Source organism: Tachypleus tridentatus, chromosome 1 (assembly GCF_004210375.1).
Source record: "Tachypleus tridentatus isolate NWPU-2018 chromosome 1, ASM421037v1, whole genome shotgun sequence".
Taxonomy (NCBI): Eukaryota; Metazoa; Arthropoda; class Merostomata; order Xiphosura; family Limulidae; genus Tachypleus; species Tachypleus tridentatus.
This window is the reverse complement of record NC_134825.1, coordinates 85,985,821-86,009,296: the sequence shown is the minus strand read 5'-3', so window position 1 is coordinate 86,009,296 and position 23,476 is coordinate 85,985,821. Positions and strand designations below refer to the sequence as shown.

The 23,476-nt window shown below is 33.4% G+C and overlaps 1 protein-coding gene, 1 long non-coding RNA gene and 1 pseudogene across 22 annotated transcripts in view; 2 read left to right on the top strand and 1 right to left on the bottom strand.

The window, feature by feature from the left end:
* LOC143254421 (uncharacterized) overlaps positions 1-23,476 on the top strand; it is a 48,428-nt gene that overhangs the window by 8,664 nt on the left and 16,288 nt on the right. For 4 of the 20 annotated variants that reach the window (XR_013030191.1, XR_013030192.1, XR_013030190.1 and 1 more), the window contains exons 2-4: positions 88-319; positions 1,421-1,494; positions 11,610-11,810. This is a non-coding gene — a long non-coding RNA (uncharacterized LOC143254421). The other 16 variants (XR_013030198.1, XR_013030209.1, XR_013030222.1 and 13 more) reach the window with 10 other exon arrangements.
* LOC143254414 (alpha-(1,6)-fucosyltransferase-like) lies at positions 4,833-22,816 on the bottom strand. Of its 2 annotated transcripts, XM_076509540.1 has the most exons (10): positions 22,371-22,569; positions 21,191-21,357; positions 19,007-19,140; positions 18,291-18,474; positions 16,860-16,974; positions 15,085-15,322; positions 13,914-14,151; positions 12,570-12,746; positions 8,398-8,551; positions 4,833-5,291 (listed from the first exon to the last, which is right to left on the bottom strand). In XM_076509540.1, the coding sequence occupies exons 1-10, from the start codon at positions 22,401-22,403 to the stop codon at positions 4,965-4,967; spliced, it is 1,767 nt and encodes a 588-aa protein (XP_076365655.1). In that variant the 5' UTR covers positions 22,404-22,569; the 3' UTR covers positions 4,833-4,964. The 2 variants fall into 2 exon arrangements, with proteins under 2 accessions (XP_076365655.1, XP_076365663.1); XM_076509548.1 differs by lacking the exon at positions 8,398-8,551 and having other exon boundaries at positions 5,117-5,291; positions 22,371-22,816.
* LOC143233931 (U4 spliceosomal RNA) lies at positions 10,696-10,821 on the top strand (annotated as a pseudogene).

The window sequence follows — 23,476 nt, the reverse complement described above, 5'->3', positions numbered from 1 at the left end:
TTTATATCACATTATTTACACCACAGTGTAGTTTTTTCTGTCACAGATTTTCATCTCCTTGCAATTGCCATTTTCTTGTTTTTACAGATTCTAAGGAGATGAGCTGTTGATATTTTTTGCAGCCAACCCAATCACTTTATTGTGTTTGTGTATCTGGAGGTAATTATTGAAGCTGCCACATTACTAGTGTGGCTTCACAGGAAATACTTCTCACACCCAAAATAAGCATCGAGTATAGGATAACAGACAATGTTAATCCCATCTACCCCTGCTCAGCACTTGCTATTGAGATGGGGTTTTACACCAGCATTCTTTGAAGGTATAAATATATTTGCCTTTCAGATTTATGTTTCATACCTGAAATATTGACTGTACTTTACTACTATGATACTTTGTTGAGTATCATATTAAATTCAATATTAATTTACTCAAAGTTGATAACTTGTTGTATTAATACCAGCTCAAAATTCTAACAAAAGTAGAGTAAAATATTTTCTTTCAATAAAATAGTGAAATTCATATTAAATCTTTAAGCACTGGTGAAAAGTTAATAAATGCATTTCTTTTAAAATATGTTTGTCATTCTCTTTTACTGTTGGTTATATACTTAATGAAATTAATTCTTAAATGAACAATTTTTTAACTTCAGAATTGTGAAACTGTATAATCTTATATGTGTAATATAAATATAGACAGTGGAAACTGGATATGTAGGTATGGTTTGCAAATAGGAACTCGAGTAAAGTAAGTCAACTGTAGCTACAAAGAGAAAAAAAAAATAGCTGTCACTGCTCTACCTAGGGGACAGTATGTTGATGTAATATTAGATTGTTAATGTATGCCTTATTGTTGGAAATATTGAAGAGGAAATTCGTAGGTAACTTATTGGTGTTCACTAAATAATGTTGAAAAACTGAGTGAAGTAAAACCATTTAATCATATCCAAAAAATTCATTTTCAAGCATTTGGCTGGTATTTCAGGATTTTTTTTTTCTGAAGGGCATGTAATATTTTTGTAAAACAACTAAGAACTGTGATTAACTTGTGTATAAGTGGTACCACTTTTATATGATATTTTACATCTTTGTAGCTGCTAACATCACATGGTGATCATAGTAAAAATCTACACTTTTTAATCTGTCTGCTTGTTCAGCAAATGTATATATTTTACTTAACAGATATAAATTTAAGACTATTTATAATAATTTTCTAAAAATGGCAGTCTTGTACTATTTTAAAGATAGCAGATGTGACCAAAATTATAAACTCAGCTTTCAACATTTTAAGATAGTCTGTAACTTTTGTCAAAACTGCAGATCTAGTACCACTTTTAAGATACCACAATTCCTTTTACAACTTTTAAGCTAGTTAAAGTAATAAATAACACACAGATGTATCATTAAAAATATTTTTAATTCAGGCCAATCTGTGACCTCCAAGGTGTGGACTACATATTTCATTGTTTACCATGTCATCATCAGGAGTGAACTTGAGGTACAAGTGTCATATTTATTTATTTCTTAGCTGGATCATGTGATCTGTATGACAGTTTAAATCTCAGAAAGTGTCCCTCCACATTTTTACACAGATAGTTTGCTAGTTCATGATATTTTATAAACTTTTATTATTTGAATACAAGTTTTATCAGATCTGTTGACCTCATACCATTTTTCAGATAAGCTATGTTTTTACCACTATCACCAACTGCTGGATAGTTAACATTCTTTTTTAATATATTAAAAATGCTTTTAATGTATAATTTCTGGGGGAGTGCTTGGTTTTGATCAGTATTTACCAAGCCAACTAGTTTGTTAATTTTAAGATAGTTTAAAGAATGTTTCACTACTTACATTTAAACATGTTTATAATATGTACAATTTCTGAGCTACTGACTTTCCTGTTAAGACAGTTAACAGCTTTATCATTAAAATTGATGCTTTTTCTTTTAAATTGAATACTGGTATTTCTATTTTAGTACTAATATTCTTAAAGGTCAATATAGTTTAGACTGTACATTATCATAAATCTGTTCTAAATCTTAGACTGAGTTGACTGTTTTCCCAACAGATTTGTCAAATTTCTTTTTATACCATTCTTTGGTATCAGATACCAAAGTTGTATTTGGATTAGTTATATAATTATTTAATTTAAAAATGTATATTTGGGTCAGCAATAACTCTTAGAGTTTATAACACTAAAAATTGGGTCTTGATATTTATGGTAGGCATAGTATGCACAGCCCATTATGTAGCTTTGTGCTTACATTGTACAAAGAAATAAAGTTATTGTACTTCTGTATTACCATGACACACTTATTTAATATATTGGAGTAGAAACATGAATGTGTAAGTAGTATATGGCTTGCAAATTATGTGCAACTTCCAGTAGTAATCATTAACTCACTGTTGTCTCAATTCAAACTGTAATTTTGTTTTATAGGTGTATGCCATGAAAAATCTTTGTTTTTAGGCAAACATAAGTGTTAATGTATTATATTACCATTCATATATACACATTTTATTCTTTAGCACAATTCAGAGTAGCATTTATGTGTGTATGTTGTCTTTTTCTTTCCATGAGAAAAAAAAGTATGAATTTGCTATGTATTTTTTATTCTTTCCACATGCTTCAACCATCATTTATTCCAAACTTTAGTATGTTGATATTCTGAATATTACAAGTTAGATGCCTGTTACATTCATGTTAACATAGACTTAAGTTGTTTGACTTAGCATTTAAAAACTATTGTATTTTAGTCTTGACTGATCATTAAGTGTAAAAAGAAAAGTGGTAATTTCTATAAACAAGCATAGAAACCTCTGAAAATTTGTGGACATTTAATCAGTTAATGCATCCTCATCTTTACATCCTTGCAGATATCTTTAAAGGTAAAAATTTCAAAATACGAAACCTTGAAAGCTACTAAAATTTAGGGTGTAAAATTATCCTGTGAATATTCTTGTTAACATACATTCTTGATACACCATGATTATAAAAATTATTCTGTTATATTTTCTGAACTATTTATCCCAGAAGAACAAAATTTCACCAGAGATATGATAACAATTGTACCCTTTATTTATAAAAGATTGGTCATTGCTAAGGGTTTTTCAAGAACTCGTAAGAAAAGATGTTTAATATGTTTTTCCACCATTCAACATATTCTCAGTTGAAGCTACTACAACCATAATCTGTTATGGATACAGATAATTGAAATATCTTTCACATTAAGTTATTTTATTCACGTTGTCAGTTTATGTGTGTGAGTGTTTATATGTATATAAAGGAAAATATAAGCAATGCAGATAACATAGTGGGTGATTTTTAAAGGTCAACCACTGTTATGACCTGCTATTATTGAATCTGTATACTTCCTGGGTAATATACAAATTTGTATATAACGAAAGGCCTTTAAAAGCTGGCTAGTATGTTAATTTTAACAAGAAATTGTAAATTCTGACTGCTTAGGAAATTTTTCAGTCGCAATGTTCAGAGTGGGTTGACATATCTTAATCACGTTCGATCTGTGACGCCAAACTCTTAGTGTATTAAACAAAAAAATCACGTATTCTAAAGATTACATCCAATTCAATTTATGTAAATAAACACAGCATTTTACAAAGTTTTTATGGAAGGCCAAGAAGTTACTAAAAGTACTGTGAGGGTATATGGTAGAGTGGAAAACATTACCCTTTTGATACATACAATCTTTCAACCACCACTGCTCCCAAATGGACCAGCAGTAAGTTTAGACTTTAACACTAAAATCCGGGACTTGATTCCTCATGGGTGGGGTGGCGAGAGTATTAATAAACTAAACATTTCATTATGAACCTTTGAAAATTTAATTTTTTTTAAATAAAACGTTGAGGGACATTTTCTAACTCAAAATTACCGAATATAGCCGTAAGCATTTCTGATTTGTTTTTAATAAATGACATAGCTGTGCTAATAGAGTATTCTCTTTACTTTATGACTTGTCTCCCAGTGGGGTAGGTGTGAGTTTCTGGACTTACAACGTAAATATGCGGGGTTTGACTCCGCAGTGAGCACAGCCCAGATAGTTCACTGCGTATTTTTCCGTTTAAAAAAAACGACAGTGACTTTATGCTGTTAAACGGTCTGTCAGCAAATTCATCATTGCCACAACACCAACTACGTTGCACCTATAAGAGAGTATTATGTTGCCAAGAGTTGGGCCCTTTACATCATTGAGGTTTTAAAACTGAAAATTTAGATTTGTATATTCTGTCATTTCAATTTAACAAAAAATCTTAAGTTATTGATACCGCTTTCTCTGAAAAGGTTAAAAATAAACTACATATTTCATAAAAATGTTATATACATCAATTAATTTTTAGGTCATCCAACAGGAGAGTTTCTGGAAAATACGCAAAAGATTTTTAAGGAGAGTTACAAAGTTTTGGTTTTTTCATACTTATTATGCCCCTACTATTTAGCGAAGAACAAGGCTTATTGGTTTGACCATGTCTGTTCGTTCGTCTGCCCTGATCTGTATACAGAATACTTCAAGAATGGATTATGAACTAAATTTATAAAACTACTACTACATACAAAATTCTAGACGCGATTAACCTTTGAAAGTCATAATCAAAAGTGAAGGGTACGTAGGAAATATTTTCCAACTTTGTGAGCATGATATTTCAGTACAGAATGAATAGATAGTGAAGAAACTTGTATGCATGTACTACCATACATTGCTAGATCTGAGTAGCTTTTCAAGGTCATGGGTGAAAGAGTCGATCAAATTTAGGACTTAAACATACAGTGAACAATAGTAGGACATAGGTGTTTCATAAACAATTTTCACCTCTTGTTGTTGATTTTACTTTAATATTTACTCCAATTAAATAACAGGATATGTAAACAGTTCATAGTATAATGAAGACAAAATGTTTTAAAGTTCTATCGCTTGTATCATAAGTCATTAATGTTGTGCTTTATTAAGAATTAGTGTCGTCAGCTTCTTCATAAAGTGGAAAGTCTTGAACTTGGATCTGATCCACTACTTTGTAGGAAGGATAAACTCCAGATTTATTGTTGCGCACTGACATTCCAGTGGAAAATCCATTCCAAAGGTTTTTACGGGGGATCACTATGTCTCCTTTCTTGAGTTCGATTTCTTCTGACGTGCGAGGATGATGGTCATAGATAACCACCTGATATGGAGATCCTTGTTCACCATAGTAGTGTGTGTCATCCAGTGAGCGAAAGCTGCTTGAAGCGTCAGGGTGGTTAGTCTGCATAATTTCGTAAGCCAAACGCCCCATCTGAGAGAGATCAATGAAAAATCAAATTAAAATGTTAATGGATCAGTAGCTAAACGTTTTAACACTTACACCTGTAAATCTCATTTCTCAAAAATAAAAACTAGATTATAACACTGTACGATGACAATTGTTATGGTGTGAACGATGTTTACGAGTTGGCGAAGTGTTGTTATAATTATACTTAACATACGAAATATCCTTCTGTGTGACAGCATTAAATTTAGGAACTTATAACGCTAAAAGCCTAGGGTAGCTTTGCCGTGAAAAACAAACAAACATGGCATCGATATTAGGCCTATTATGTTTTTAAACACTATTCTTTTTTTAGGTAGTAGATAAAAAGATTTTAATGTTTAAAATTATAATAAGACTAACACCAATGTCTTATGACAAATATAAATGTATGATAGTGTTAATTTGACTTTTTAAAGACGAATCTGTTTACTTTTATTAGACAAGCTAGTTTGTATTTGAAATTCGAGCAAAGTTACACGAGGACTATCTGCGCTAGCCGTCCCTAAATTAGCAGTGTAAAACAAGAGGGAAGGCAGTTACTCGTCACCACCCACCGCCAACTTTGGGGCTACTATGTTACCAGCGAATAGTGGGATTCACCGACACATTATAATGCCCCCACGGCTGAAAGGGCGAGCATGTTTTGTGTGACGGGGATTCGAACCCGCGACCCTCAGATTACGAATCGAGTGCGTTACTTTAACCACCTGGCCATGCCGGGCCACTTTTCTGACAAATACTGCATCAGAGGCAGGAACGATCTATATGAGAATCGATCAAAGATGCCTTCGAAAGCCAATTGTTTATAAAAAGAAATGAATGTTAAACGGCAAACTTTGAAAACGTAATGCGAAATTATGCAAATCGACGTGACCATCTGGCTCATCTGTAATTTGGAAGTTACTACTACTGGGTGTACAGTTTTTCAGCGTTGTAGAATATAAGCTAATGTTTTTAAAATGTACGAATTCAACATCACTTTTTTACAAGTTGACTTTGTTATTTCCAACCTGGGTGACACCTTATGCGACATATGGACTGAACGGTCAATCAGTGAAAACTCCCCAAGGTTCTGACATAGCCATCCATAAGTTAGAACTAACGACCCAAGAAGGACAAAGAGTGAGGAGCGCTTGAGCGACTACTCTGAACTGAATAGCGATTTAATGTCAGTTATACTGCTCTTTCAGCTGAAAGTGCGGAGAATGTTCAGGGTGATATCATGGATTTGAGCCTTGAAGCTGCCGATCTCGATAGCATCTGGACCAAGCGTTGACTGGTGATTAAGGTGCTCGACTGTGGGTTGAGAGCTCCAATCCTGTCATCGAAAAAGCTCTTCCTTTCAGTTATGGAGGCATTATTACGTGATGGTCAGTTCCACTATTCGTTGATATAGAGTAGCCCAGAATTAGCTATGTATGATGATGATTAGCTGCCTTTCCTCTAGTATTTCACTGCTATATTAAGGGCGGCTAGTGCAGATAGTTCTTCTATAACTTTGCACAAAATGCAACAAACGTTTGTTTGTTTGTTGTTCAGCACAAAACTACACAGAGGGCTCTGCCCACCAAGGATATCGAAACCCGGTTTCTAGTGTTGTAAGTCAGCAGACATGCCGCTGTGCTATTGGGGGGAAGGGCAACAAACAAATAGCTAATCCCTAGGATACGATCGTCCCTTTTTAAGAGTTTAAAAGAAACATATATGAGATATAGCGAGAAAATTAAAGTACAAACATAATAATAATATTTGGTAATTCATCATGAAGCAACTCGTAATTATTAGTTCGTCTACATATCGCAGTAATAAAATTCTTGATTAAGTTGAAATGAATAATCATAAGAATCACGATAATACAGCAATCGTAAATATAAATTTACGATAAATTCTAATATTAAAATCTTACTATTCTTATACACAACTGTATCTGAAAAGGGTAACCTCGATTTATATTTTTCCACTATGATTTTAATATTAACATTTGTTGGGCCAAAGTTTTCATTAAGATATCTTCTCTGATAAAGCGGTTTAAAAGTGTGACCAACGTTTTCTATAAAATCATTAAAATAAGGTGGTCATTCTTGATGCTAGCTATTATCATGCAGATTTGATCAGTAGAGTGACGTGACCACGCGACTCTCTGTACGAAATCAATTTAATGTAGAAAATCAAAGTTGGTAAACAACTCATAATATCAGAAAAAGTAAAAAGTGAAAATTTATTACATGAATCCATACTTTCTTCTGCATATGATGATTCAACGTCAAAACTGCCTATAAAAACGTCTTAATTCAAATTTTCAGCATTTTTAAATGCCTCGCGAACTTAAAACTGAAAGATAGTTTTATCTTTCACTACAGATATCAATACTTCAATAAACTGTACTTAGAATTAGATATGCTATAATGTTACTTAAATTAGACAGTTTTGTTGTGTTTTTTTTCAAAATTTGGTAGTCCATATAAAAATAGGCTAGGTGAGTTAAGGCATTCGACTCGTAATCTGAGGGTCGCGGGTTCGAATCTCCGTCCCACCAAACATACTCGCCCTTTCAGCCGTGGGGGCGTTGTAATGTTTCAGTCAATCCCACTAACCGTTGGTAACAGAGTAACCCAAGAGTTGGCGGTCAGTGGTGATTACTAGCTGCTTTTACTCTAGTCTTGACTGCTAAATAAGGGAGGGTTAACGCAGATAGCCCTCATGTAGCTTTGCGCGAAATTCAAAAAACAAACAAAAATACTTCATGGATTTCAAATCTGAATAGCAGAGACAAGTAGTTTATTTCTACCAATCAATGTCTTCTGGGATATAATATTCCAAAATTTGTCGAGATGCCTAGTGGGGTCAGTTTTTTGTGACCGGTAAATATCTGGGCAACATTAGTGCTAGTGAGGTCTAAAGTTAGCTTTACGAACTTGCTATTATGTATCAAAATACTAAAAAATTTCCTTCACAATATTTTGAGTTAAGAAGACAAATGTAAATGTACATCTCGCACTACTAATCTCAAAAGTATAAGAATAAAATGAAAAATAACACAGTGTTAGCAGTAACACTTGATTCAGAATGTTTTTAATGAATTAATACCCACTTGTGACGAAAAGGTGCAGATCAATAAGTCAGTCTTCGATAACATGTAGATATCTTTTACAACACCTTTCAGCGCTTCAGGAGAATAACGTGTATCAGTGACGGCTGCTACTTTAGCTGTATCTCGTTCTCCAATGAAAGTGTAGTCAGGAAACCTTAAAAACAAATAACGACAAAAATGTTGTTTTGTATACTAGTACTAGTAAACCGCATATTTAGTTGTTTCGTTTTTAAGGTCTTCATCTGAAGCCATAAAGGAAGACAGTTTGCTTAGATCGTATTTTAAAACCGAAAGATACGAACCTATATAGAAAAATGTTTATTTTCTATTCAGTTTAATGACTTGTTTTTAAGTTATGGAACATCTTGTGTATCATATCGTAATACTCTCAAATATATAAAAAAGATGGTAAAAACAGGATTAGTCCCCTAGTGGCACAGCGGTATGTCTGCAAACTTACAACGCCTGAAAGTGTGTTTCGATACCCATGGTGGGCAGAGCACAGATAGTTCATTATATAGCTTTGTGCTTTCCTTTGAGATTAAACAAAGAAATCAACGGAGTTCGTTCCATGTTTTGACCTCTTCCTCCCTCAGGAATTATTTTATTTGCAGTGTAACTGAATCCTAGGTAATAACCCTTTTTACGTTGTTACATTACTCGCAATATGTTAAATTTTGTCTATTGTCTACAGTTTTAATTAACATGCACTTTTCGTGCCATGTCCAATTTATGAGATAATGTTAACTCGTATATTTTTACCAGCTTCACTTATGTATAATCGCACTATTAGTCCATGATCACAATAGACTTTACAGTCACACACACTCAATCCTATTTTTATATACAAAACCCTTTTAAAAATAGAGCTTAATTTGTGTCTAGGATTCAATTAGCCTGATACTGTTTGGCCTGTGAGATTCTTATTTATAACGTTTAGAGAGAAGAAGTACTTAAGAATTGGTTCACCATGTATTATATAATTCTGTAGTTTGTTCATCAGTTTATTTTTATTAGTATTTTAGTAATAATGTACAAGCGAATTATCCAGGAGTCTGTCTAATAGTGTTGGCGTGTTTGAGTAGTTGTGTGGAAATACTCAGTTTATTGATCATGGGACTCTATATGTTTTCATTAAAATAGTTTTGTATTTGCTGCAGTTTGTTAAAGTGTTTCTGACACATTTATCCATGTTATATAGGCATACTTTATGAGTAGTCTTATGTTCTTTAAATTTTAATGTTTTATGGTGAAGCTTCTTGTTGCTTCTCAGGTTCCTAAGGTAACTAGCTTTTTTCCAAATTCTGATTTTTATGCTGTTAATGTGTAGTTTCCAGGTTAGTTTTAAGTCAAATGTAATCCCTAATAACTTTGCTGATGTTGCTATCTGTAAAAGAGTCCAGTCTAGTTATAACTGTGGTTTTAATTAGCTTGTGTTATACGATTTTGTAAATAATATAGCTTTTGTTTTGTGCGCATTTATTTTAATTCTGCACTTATTGCAGTACAATTCTATTTCATTTAGTTGTGGTTGTATAATGCATATGTCTGTAGTTGAGTTTGGAGCATCCTTCCAGACTGCAAAATCATCAGCGAAGTGTGAGCAAAAAGTGTGGTTTAGGTCTTTGAGAAGCGTGTCAATGACATACATGATAAACAGGGTAGGACTAAGTGTTCCTTCTTGAGATACACTCGTCACCAGAGTGCAGCACTCGGAATAAATGCCCTCAACATTCACTCTGATACTCCTATCGTCAAGGCACTTTAAAAACCCAGCCAATAATTTCTGTGGGGAGTCCCAGTTTGGACAGTTTTTATCTGAGTACGTTGTGCCAAACTTTATCAAATGCTCTTTCAACATCGAGGAATCATGCGACTGTACATTTAAATTCGTGTATTATTTCTTCTGTTAATTTTATAAGATGATCTGTTGTTTGTCTTGCTTTTCGGAACTCATTTTGTATTTCTAGGAGTGTTGATTTAGCTTCAAGGTAATTTACGAGTCTACTATTTATTATTTTTTCGAGTAATTTTTCTAGTTTGCTTGTTGAATTTATGTAACTTTTAGCGCTATTTACTGATTTTACTTCCTTCTGGAACATAACATCAGTCTGTTTCCAAGTGGTCGGTTCGTATCCTGGTTTTAGAGATAAATTGTAAAAAGATGTGAAGTATTCTAATAATCCCAAAGGCCCTTTGAGTAATATATTTTAAGTTTTGTCTTGTTCTGGTGCTTTGTTTTTCAAAGGTTTTATGTTTCATTGTATTTTTGTTACTGTGATGGGTCTGGTAAGATGTTTTGTTGTGTAAAGACGATGTCACTGCCAGTGAAATTTATCTGAGGCGCGACTATCGCTAGTTGAAAACTTTCTAGTTAGAACAGTTTCATTTGTTTGTTTGAATTTCATGCAAAGCTACCTGGGTGTTATCTGCGTTAGCCCTCTTTAATTTAGTAGTGTAAGACTAGAGGGAAGGCAGCTTGTCATCATCAATTCTTGGACTACCTTTACACCAACAAATAGTGGGATCAATCGTAACATTATAATGTCCCCCGGCTGAAATGGAAAGCATGTTTGGTGACAGAGGGATTCGAATCCGCGCCTCTCAGATTGCCAGTCGAGTGCCCTAGCCATCTGGTCATGTCAGGCCGTATTTCGTAAGAAACCTCAACTTAACTTTCTTAAACTTCAAACAGTATAAGTGGAAAATGAAAAGTACCACAGGAGTGTGTGTGTGTGTGTGTTTTTTCTTATAGCAAAGTCTGCTGAGCCCACCGAGGGGAATCGAACCCTTGATTTTAGCGTTGTAAGTCCGTCGACTTACCGCTGTACTAGCGGGGGGGCAGTATCACAGGAAGGCAACTAACAGTTCTTAAAGTAACGCCGACTAAGAATATTTTATTGCAACTTACAGCTTTTGCAGTAAGTAAGTTTAGTTTTTAGAACAGTTGCGACTTTTGGAACACTAGTGCAATTATTTTCAAGTACAAAATTGTATTAAAATATATTAATTTTACATTATGTTATTCTTCATAACGATCGCAACGTTCGAAACATTGTACATGTTCTAAAAATTAATCTTACTTACTGTAAAATGTAATCAAATATACTTTATCAGTAAGTAAACTCAAAAGAAATAGATTAAGAATATCTTTAATGAAATGACGAAAAAGATTTGAAAGGTTAGCGTATTCATGTTATTTGTTTCTTTAGAATAAAGTCACATTGGGCGATCTGCTGTCACCACTGCAGGGAACAGATCTGCTGATTTTAGCGTCGGACAATTGTTAATCTTTACATGTCGTTTTGAATTACAGTTGAAAAGTTTTTTTTTCTTATTTTGAGATTAGCTTATATTTTCAGTAAAATAAAAGTTTCGCAGAAAAGCTACATAAAATTTTTTTTGCGCATATCGACCAGAGGGAAAGCAGTCTCTCCACGCTACCTCTTGGACAAAATAGGTAACAACCTACCAGAATATTACCGTATGGACGACAGCCAACGGTTTTCGAAATATCACAACTGAAACCATATCACTATTTACAAAAATAAATGTTGAAACATTACATTTGATTACTTTGTTTTAAAAGTCAATATCAGACCTTGGATAGAGAGAGTGTTGTTTTGGGTCTAAAAGTAAACATCTATCAAATATTTGATACAAAGAACAATAGAAAAAACCTTTTAGTTTATTTTTAGTAGTCTACGTGACATTTTTCACTACTTTCTAATTAATGATATGAAAACAGCAACAGATTTTTATTGGGTGTAACAAGTAATTTTGTAAATTTATATTTTAAAATTCACTCATTGAAAATATTTCTTAAATCGTAGATCCAATACTTTACTAATTTTACCCGAAGTATTTCGCTGTGTTAAAGTTCAAGGAAGACCTGTAACTTCTCACTCAGGAAAGTTAATATGTCAGAAAATGTCTTGGAACTTTTGGTAGTTCAATCAAGCGTCAAAGTTGTTTTCTCAAAACACTAAGTTTAGTGTAACTATTTTAATTTAAAAAAAAGAACCTCATACATTATCTTTAGTAAATAATTTCTGTGATGTATTCACAAAAGGAAACATTTAAGCAATTATTAATTTTTCGGATTGTGCTCATATCTAGAGATATATATGAAGTATTTACAAGGGATGTTCAAACTCGACAGTAGCACTTACTTATTCCAGCATTCTTCTAGTAAATTAGGATCATCCGTAGCAATGTACACTTGTCGTTTTTGGACTGTTTGCTTCAATTCCAGCTGCTTATAAAAGATTTCTACATGTTTCATGTATTCCTCTAGTTTGTGAAAAGCTGCTTCCGACCATAGCTTGTCTGTTCGTCGCACGTGGATTCTAGAAATTAAAATGTATAAGTCTAGCAATAAAAATAAAACTGTTTGAGTGCAAAAACGAACAATAACGACTTAAATTTTCCCTAGTAAGCCTAAATAAGGCATCAGGTTACACTTTTTTACTAATACGAGTGTAGGTCCCGCGCTTTATTATAATTAACTAACACTTAATCATTTTATTATTTTCCCACATATTCCAGATGTACTACTTAGAATAATTAAACGAGGAATTTATAAGTCATGTTGGCTATATATTTCTTTGATATTTTAGCAACAAGTGGTTCAATTTCCTAATCAACCATTTCTATTAGATTACAACATAAATGATTAATAGTAAAAAAAAAAAAAAATCGTTTTAGCTTGCAACTAATTCTTTAATATTTTTCCCGTGAACTAGTAGATACAACTACATTGAACAAAATATTAAAAATCTAGAAGAATGGGGAACCCTGTTTTACCTGCATTCAAATTTCGTCAGTTGGGTCTATCGTAACTTGATTTCATTTCACAGAACCCCCGGTAAAACAGTGGTATGTCTGCGGACTTACACACAAAAAAACCGGGTTTCGATACCCGTGGTGGGCAGAGCACAGATAGTCCATTGTGTAGCTTTGTGCTTAATTTTAAACAAACAAACCTTTCACAGAATTATAGTCGTATTGCTAACAAAATGGCGGAAGCATCAATAGATTCAGAAGAAAGCTCTGGTGACTATCAATAAAGGTAAGCCTTTTTACTTCATGATTTTCATAAAAATGTTTTATTATATTTGGAAATGCGTTTTTTAGAAAACAGAGTAGAGAAAATATTTCCAACTTTAGATTTTTCTCGGCCTTTAAAGTGTTGTTGACAAATGGTTTGAGATTCCAAAACAGTTAAAAAAATAGATTTAAAGCAACTAGTTGAAGGTTAAGGCTCTCTTTGGAGTAATTGTACTGCACTATAAGAACATCTCTTCCCAGAATAAGCAACATACTTATCTTTTTTTCATTATACAACTCCAAGGAAGATAAGATAATAATCTTAAAAATCAAGTTTTACCACCTCTTTAACTTTTAAAAAATGAATATACAAGAAGTATGCATTTCCTCCCACATATGCGTTTTTGATTGAACGTTCAATATATAATTTTATTTAACCTCTGATTAAATAGCACCTAAATGCGCACCCCACCACTGGAAGGTTAAAATCCACTTTTTTCTCTGCTTCTTTAATGAACTTTGATAAGCTTCCTTGAGGACGTAGAAGATATTTCAAAAACTGACCAATCCACCACACGATAGGGCTGCTATGGAGACGGATCAGTCTATCAGACAGGTCTTTAGGAATGAAAGGAGGAAGGTAAGGAGGACGTGGATGGACTTCGTCCAGAATCGGTAGATAAATCACTTGGGCGTCATTTGACTCTGAAAGAAGACACAAACACATACATGTATTAATAATATATTTTCGCACAATACAGGAATTCAGTCAATAAAATGCCAGTATTTAAAAATAACAATTGTGCTTGGATTATGTTATTAGTGTACCACACGAGAATTTTACGTACCGACCGAAACTGCTTAAAATCTTCCTAGTTTCTTCTCCAAAAATCTTGATACCATTCATTTAGAAACTAAGGCTTTATATTTGTGATCCTCCTTGAGCCTTATGTACGAATAGAGTTAACACTACTAATAGAAAACAAGAAAAATGTATCATATCTTTTACTAAACATAAGATCAGTTTATTGGTCTAAGATGTAAAACTCTAGTCACCAACAACTGAACCAAGTAAATACTCAGCACCTCTGTATTGCTGTTGAAATCACATTCAGATAATTCAAACTTCAAAACATTTGAACATTGTTTCTGTGATGAGCTTAAACCTATATGTTTAAATTTTCTTATCTTATAAGTTATCTTATCATGTACTTTTCAGCCGAATTAGATTAACTGAACTTAACAAACTTCTTCAGAGAAAGGTGGTAACAGTAAATGAATTATTTTCATCAGCTAGTAGCTATAAAACATTTCAAGAAAAACAAAACTCGCAAATTGTTATGGCTCATAATAATGGCACACAACGACAGCACGTGATGTTGACATCCTTAGTACCAAACTTGCATCCGGCTTTAACTCGTGATGTCAGCACTTTTAGTACAAAATTGGCATACTATTATAGGTCATGATACTGGCATTTTAGTACGGTTATAGTTCACAATGTCGGCATCTATAGTAAAAATTGGAATATGGTTATAGCTTATGCTGATGCAGCTTTAGCACAAGAAATTTAGTTTAGGTAATTATCAGATCTTTCATTCGGATTTTTACATAGATATATACAGACTGAGTTTATACCTGACCAGTTAGCTCGAGAAACCCCGTATTCGTCAATACAGTTGACACTGATTGGCTTAAACATCGTTTCCCAGCCTTCTCTTGAGTATCTCCAGTTTTTAGATCGCAAAATTAAGGTACGCTGAGTTCCATATGCTACAATAAAACAGTATACGACATGATGAACCTGGCAGCCGAAACCACAGTTTTTATCGATGTCACACACTAACTTATTAGTCTTGCTGCAATCCTTGGGATTCTAAATGTGGAAACATAAAGAACCTTTACTGCATTAACTATTATAAAACCACCGTGAATTTCTAGAAATTAAAATAAGGTTAGAGAGGAGGAAAACGTCCACAAGACTGATGGTTCTACACAATAACAAAATGAGTTTCGTTAAGTCTGTGTACCTGTTTATAAAGAGTACCAAGATATTACGATACACACTATACTCCTAAATTTATTTTACAATTCAAAGCACTGACTATACCATAATGCAAAAATTCGATCTTATATTTGTTTTTTGCGAGTTAAAGCCAAAATAAACTAATGTTTGTTTTTTGCTTTTATGATACAAACTGATGAAGCTAAAATCAATTTTATCTAACAGATACTGAAACATAATTCATAGAACTGGAATACTAACCAATCGTCTGGTATTTAGGGATAGGCCGAAGCCTTTTAACGTTGCTATCCTTACCAGCAACTGTGATGGAAGCATTTTCAGAACTTCAATATAGCAATTTGCATTAACAACAGTGTGTATTTTCGGTTTATCTGTACAAAAGTAAACATAGTGGTTAGAAAAATAAATAACTGAATGAATTAGTCTCATCCAGACGCGTCGCTAGGCGATGGCACATGAGCTCACACCCTGGTTATATTTAAAAGTGCCCCAAATTCTCAGTTGATGTCTTAAACAAAATCAGAATTAAAAACCATGATATTTCGCACTAACACGCCGAACATTCTTGCGCTTATGGGCTCTAACCCCGAATCTGTTAAGTACCTAGCGATGCCTTTGATCTCACCGTTTAAATAAAGCTTGATGACGAATTTTATTTTGTCATGAATTGAAATTATCCTAAACTAATAAATTAGACTTATATTAGACTTAACTAGACTTAAGTTATATTAACGCTATCAAATTGTATGCAAAAATGAAATGGGAAAATGAACTTTATGAAAAGGCCGTAGAATTGGAGTTCCCTTTTAACCACATGAGAAAGCCCATTAAAAAAAAAAAACAACGAAACGGTTGAAACTGGGCAATTTCTTCAAATAAATTTGATTAAGATTTTGCGTACTTATATATATTTTGAATGTCTATTTTTGTTCTTATTGTAATAAATACACCATAAACAGTACAATAATTTGTTCACAAACGCCTTACTTCTCTTGAGTCAAGCAACTATAACGTCCCGCTCAAAAATTATATATAATTAACGAAATGCAGGTTCACTATCTAAGCCGGAAAAACCTGCTTAATCCGGAAATTTTACTCGGTCCCGTGCGATTCCGCCTTAGACAGGTTTTACTGTAGTAGTATTAACTATTTACGTGATCCTTAAATTCTATTTAACATTTTCTTTTGTAAGTTGAAAGCAATTTTGTATTTCATTTGTAAAGTTGTGATTTTTCGAACATATATAGTTCGTTTATTGTTTTTCGAAGATGTCTGGAGATGTTTAAATTGATATTTATTTGAAAACTTCCTGTATTTGTAAAAAAACCTATGATATAAATTATTCTTACTGATGTTCTTCATTTAGCATATTGAATAGGGAACATACCTGCAGATATGTAAGTCTCCGCTGGACTAGATCACTAAGTTCTTGGGATTCTTTTTGTCTCCATGTTTCCATGCCATCTACTTGTTGGAGTTTTTTTAAGTTAAACATAAGAGACCTACAAAAAAGATGGCGTATCGTTACAAAACCGAATAGGGTAGCCCACTAGTTACTAGTGGATTGATAAACGCTGCTTCTAGCTGATACACATATCAGCATTAATATACCATTCAAATGATATTTTTATTTATTAAAATTTGAAACCAAAAAATAAAATGTGCTTCATATTATCTTCAGAAGAATTTTGGTAACACTTAAGTCTAACTTTGTTGTTGTTGTTTAAGGTCATTCGCAATAAAAGATACAGAAATAGTCATTTTTATGGAGTACAAAGTTTTTGTTCTTATGTTGTATTGTTCTATATAGTTCGAAGTGTTTAAACTGAATACACCAGGTCACTCTGTTTTGTTAGGTAGTTCATTTGACTGGTGTATCGAGTTAACGTGGTTTTGTTTTTTGTTTTACTTAACCAATTACATTATTTCAAATTGGTTGATTAAAATAGTAAATAAAAAAGAAGAAAGCAAGACATCAAAACGCAAAACACTGATCAAATTAATGTGTTAGTTTCACGTGTCTATCCGATATCGTAATTTTACATTTTCTTCATTTCTCTTACATCTCCGATCTAAAATAAGTAATTTTTATTATATTTCTTTAAAATAGAAGACCTAGATCTTAGAAATAAAGACTTGGATCTGATTAATTTTATACATTATGATGTTATTTGCGTTAAAGTGTTTTTACTCTGTGACGTCTTACTGTTTTCAATGAATATGTTCTTGTAGAATAACAAGGATAAAGTTCTTAATTTTAATGCTGTTAATGTAAATATTCCAACTTTGATTAAAATATTTTAATGGTTCAGTAGGAATAAGTCTTCCTGCTAAAAACAATTTGTTTGTTTGAAGTTAAGCACAAAGCTGCACAATGGGCTATCTGTGCTCTGCCAACCATAGGTATTGAAACCCGGTTTTTCAGCATTTTAAGCCCATAGACATACCGCTGTGCCACTGGGGGGCACTAAAAACAGAGTTTCGAAACTCGTGGTTGGCACAGCACAGACAGCCCATTATGTACCTGTGCGATTAGCAATAAATAAATAAATATGAATGAAACCCTTTTATGAAACTAACTGTTTGTCGTTCAGCATTAGAAACCTTTCGGTTTATCGCTGAGCCACAGCAGAGAAGGATTTAAAATTTGGTGTAGAATTAAAGAAAGTACAGATTAGTAAAGCCTGATTGTTCAGCCACAAAATCGTTACTTAAGTACAACTGTAATGTTTTTTTGCACTTAAACAGTAATTTTTCATTATGGTTTCTCTTCAATGGTAGAAATACAGATGTACCTTCGAACCGTAACTTTATTTACCCTGTACGCTGATCTGTATCCTCCAAGAGACTGTTTAACGTATTTGTAATTCTCTTGCCTGACTTCAGCATCTCGTTTAATATTTTAATGTTCGATCGAAGGTAGTACCACATGTCAATGACATCTTCCTCCACTTTTTTTCTTGTGCGTTCGTATTCTGTAGTAGGTACCTTTTGATCTAACACTGATATAACAGATAAACATCTACATTAAATAATAATATTTCCGAACGTTTTAACAATAAAAAACAATCTTTGCTCTTCAGATAATAACAATGAACATTTTATTTCTTCCAACATTTTTCGGAATGGCTTCAACAACACTAGTACTACAAAAACTTGTACTACTAGTTCTGATAAAACCGCACTGGTAATATGTCGGAAAAAATATTTTATTTATTATTATCTCAAGAGTAAAGGTATTGTTTGATTTTATTACCAAAATGTGTAATTCACTACAATATCCACTAAAAGTTCTGAAAAAACAACAAAATATTCCACAACATCAGTTTAAACTGTAACGGTTTTAATAAACCATACTTGAAATCCTGAATAGAAATGTTTAAGAATATAAAGAAAATAAGGTTGTTTCATTAACAAGTATTGAAAAGATGCTTTTAAGCGTCACTATTAAAATTATCGCTTAAAGTTACAGTTTTAAAAGTCGAAAACTAGTGATAATTGAAAAGCAATGGGCCTCATATTCGTGATATTTACCTTTTGTGTAGGTAAATACTTGTTCTTCGTGTTTCTCTTGTAAATTCCTCGTAAGTTTACTTATACTTGTTAATGTTTTGTTAAGTTCTTTAAACTCTTCTTCCGTTAGCTTACCTTCAGATGAGACTAGAACTCTAGAACAAATACATAAAAAAGAAACGTAAAGTATGTAAACATAAATATATCATTAGATTAGCATTTTCTTTACAAAGATTTTAACAAAATAATATCCATTGTTTCACACTAACTTAAGAAAACCTTTATTAATATTCGGAGGCGTCGCTAGGTGCTTAAAAGATTCATGGATCAGGCCGGTAGGTGCGAGAACTTTCGGCGTTTCAGTGTAATATCGATCACGGCTTTCTATTCTAAGTTTTTAAGACTTTAACTGTGAATTCAAGGTACTCTGCGCGCCAGTGCCTAGCGACACCTCTGCAAACATTTAATCCTAACGCTTTTTAATTTAAACCATTCATGATTTGTTTGTTTGTTTGTTTTGAATTTCACGCAAAGCTACTCGAGGGCTATCTGCGCTAGCCATCGCTAATTTAGCAGTGTAAGACTAGAGGGAAGGCAGCTAGTCATCACCACCCACCGCCAACTCTTGGGCTACTCTTTTACCAACGAATAATGGGATTGACCATCATATTATAACGCCCATACGGCTGAAAGAAACATGTTTGGTGCGACCGATGAATGCCCAACCATTCATGATCCAGTGTTCACTCTAGCAAACAATACATCTAAATGTCGGCCCGGCATGGCCAAGCGTGTTAAGGCGTGCGACTCGTAATCTGAGGGTCGCGGGTTCGCATCCCGGTCGCGCCAAACATGCTCGCCCTTTCAGCCGAGGGGGCGTTATAATGTGATAGTCAATCCCACTATTCGTTGGTAAAAGAGTAGCCCAAGAGTTGGCGGTGGGTGGTGATGACTAGCTGCCTTCCCTCTGGTCTTACACTGCTAAATTAGGGACGGCTAGCACAAATAGCCCTCGAATAGCTTTGTGCGAAATTCCAAAACAAACAATCTAAATGCCTTGAAGTGGACGTATTCTCAGGTCAGCCTTTTAACAAATCCATTGAAATCTAACTTTCAATGCCGTCAACAGGGTCCCCTCTTTTAGAGAAGCCCATAAAAGAAGTTAATTTTAATGTTTGGCCTATGTCTTTTATTATCTTTAGCAAGATTTGAACTTTTGTACATAACCGATGCATCTTAGATAAAGCGTTGGGTTTCTCAACAGAGAAGTAAGTCGTTTTGCGTTTGGAGAGGCTACTTCCTTTGTACTGAACTAATGCATTGTTTTCCGACTGATTTTGTTCCCCGCAGAGACAACGGTAAATCTTCAGATTTACAACGCTAAAATCAGGGATTCGGTTTCTCTCGGTGGACACAGCAAATACTCTGATGTAGTTTTGCTATAAGAAAAACACACAAACACACCCACCCAATTGATTTTAGCGACAATATCTTAAATCGCGCCCAGTTTAATATATGATTGCTCAAATTTATTACGTGAGTATGTTAAGATAATGCGCAATTGTTATTGTTGGTGCTTTAAGAGATTTTGGCTTTATGTAAACAAGTTTTTTGTTAAATAGGGCATATTAATCATATATCTTATAAATTGCAGTTTTGGTTGAGTTTTGTTTTGCGGCCTATATGTTGCAGTTATGATAGAGTTCTATTTTCGGTTTATTCATTACAATTATGAATTCGCAACCTGTAGATTTCAGATTTCAGATCAAGTTTCTCTGATATTGACTTTTACCAGAGTTTCAGTGAAACGATCATCTGAAATAAGAAAGAATCGTTCGATTTTGTATTACTCGTTAACTGACGTAATCTACTAAGAACAAACATTGATGAGATATTTTGAACTTTAGGAAACTGTTTAAATTTACACCTACAGTAAGTTGCTTAGAATACAAAATATATTAGTTTTAAATTTTTTTAGTGAAAGTGTTATGAAGTGTTTGAGAAAGTTTCAAGTGAGCTGTACTTTAAAGGTACTTCTGGTGTCTTTCTTTTTTCATAACAAAGTCCCAAATTGCTTCTTAAAACTGGAAATCACACAAAAAATACTTGACATCAATGTGAAAACGAAAATACACGAAAACTTACATTCATTTTAATGTCTTAAAACATACAAAGAAATGGATTTACGAAACCATCACTACTAACTTGAGATAATCTACAATGCTGTTCAAAGTACTTTGTTCTTGGATAGGATTGGCCACCACTTGTTTCTTTGCCATTCCTTTTTTGCAGAACATAGACCCTTGCATAATACTGTCGAAACCAATCCACAAAACTGTCACGAGGACAATAATCTTCACAAGGCCAAGAATCTTCAGAAACAGATATATATTACAGTGAAACGTTTCAGATAAAATGCTAGTTTAAACATGTATCATCCAACAATTGGAAACACATTGGCAGACATTTTTGGTACTGAACTGTTGACTAACACATTACTTGTCTGTTTACTCAACTGCAAGTAAATAATTTTATTAAATAAAGAGGTTGGCTGTTTGTAGTTTGTAAGCCCTTTGTTACACGATACTATAATTTTGTTCGTATCGACCATATCTGCTTGTGAAACTCGCACAGAATTATATGTTACAGTTGTAGTTTAGTGCAATAAAGATTCATCATATTCATCGCATATTATATAACAAGCAACTCTTATCTACTCCAGGTTCACGGTTTTACGAATTTACTTTGTTAAACATGTTTCATTTTTATGATTTATGCATTCTTCTCTGGAAGCATTACTTGAGTAGAATGAGTTCACCATTTTATTCAACCAGACTCCCAGTTTACAGCTCCATGTTTACAATTTATTTCATATCGTGTTATTCTCTAATTTTCTAGGAATATCATTAGTTACTACACAAATACATACTATAAAATTCGCCACTTACTATATTTTGTTCAGCTGTAGTTCGCCAGATTAAGCAGTGGTTTGCCCCAAAATTGGTGTTTCATATAATACACAGGCGAATTTAAAGGTGAGAACTTGTCTGAAGATGTGAACTTAGTCTGAGCAGATACTATAACCGTGTTATTGGTTAAATAGTACGTATAACAGAAAGTAGAGGCGATAGTTATGTAGGATGATATTTGTTAAACTGTTCTGCTTCTAAGGGAATTTTGCAATAGCAACTACGGGTTAGAGTTTATGCTAATCTAATTATCTACTTTTTTATTATTTACTATTATGTTTACAGCAGAAACTTGAGATCAGAGCTATTTGATAGTTATTCGAGCTGTATTTTCTAGCTCGTCTTTGAGGAAAATACTTTAAATCACCTGAACTGAAACAAAAATATTTCATCATGTAATTCGAAACAGTACCTACCCTACAGTTTCTGCGAAGTCCTTGTAGCCCCATGTTCTTGTGTGATATTGTGCGTTTGGAAATGTTATCATATTTTCAACTAACCAACACGCACAGACGTTACAGGTTCAGCTCCTCTCCCACCTGTCGTGTTCTCAGGATTTTTTACAGTTCAACTACTATATAAACCAAGACGTAACTATATATGTAATTTCAATGTACAAAGGTCATTGATTACAATAGCTCGTGTATTTTAGGTTTTAATTATGAAAACAATAAAATATTAAGATATTAAGATCTAATACGTTCTGTTATCTTTTCTGCTATAGATGATGGAATTACTGCAACATACGCGAAGCAATGTTAAATCAGTACAAAATCTATAGAACTAAGGTTATGAACCGGCTGCAAAGATAATTCTATCACATGACGATTTTTCACAACCTATCGTCAGAAGAAAGTTTGCCTACAGTTGCATACATTAAAGTCTCAATATTGGGTGGACTATCTGAATCTGATATACGAACATAGTACGCTATAACACTGACTTCCTAATGAAGGACACACGTGTTGACTATAGTTGAAATACTAGTAATTCTAGAAAACAAAACAAAAACGCTTCAACATATCTTTTTGTTTTTCTTTACCAAATTACGGGACAGTTTGTGACTATCAAAATTTAAGAAACGTGATCACATCTCATCATGAGTTTTTGGGTACATTACGTGCATAGCCGCATGAGTTTATATAAACAACTAATTTCATTCTACAAGAAAGGTTTTCCCAGACCATCTGCGGAGGCATATTTGATTATGTTCTTATTGTGAAACAACTAAGAGTTAAAACGTTACACCAGACACGGTTTGAAGTAAGCACTGTTTCTTATATAACATCGAGTGCTCATAAATTGTTACTGTTACCACACATACCCTACAGACATATGAGAAAAAAATTAAAATAATGCTTGCTGGAGGAAGTTAGTTCAAGACTTTTAGTTCTCCAGTAGATCTCACGCCCTGCTAGTACAGCGCTAAGTCTACGGATTTACAATGCTAAAATCAGCGTTCCATTCCCATCGCTGGGCTCAACAGCTAACTCGATGTGGCTTTGCTATAAACAAAAAAACA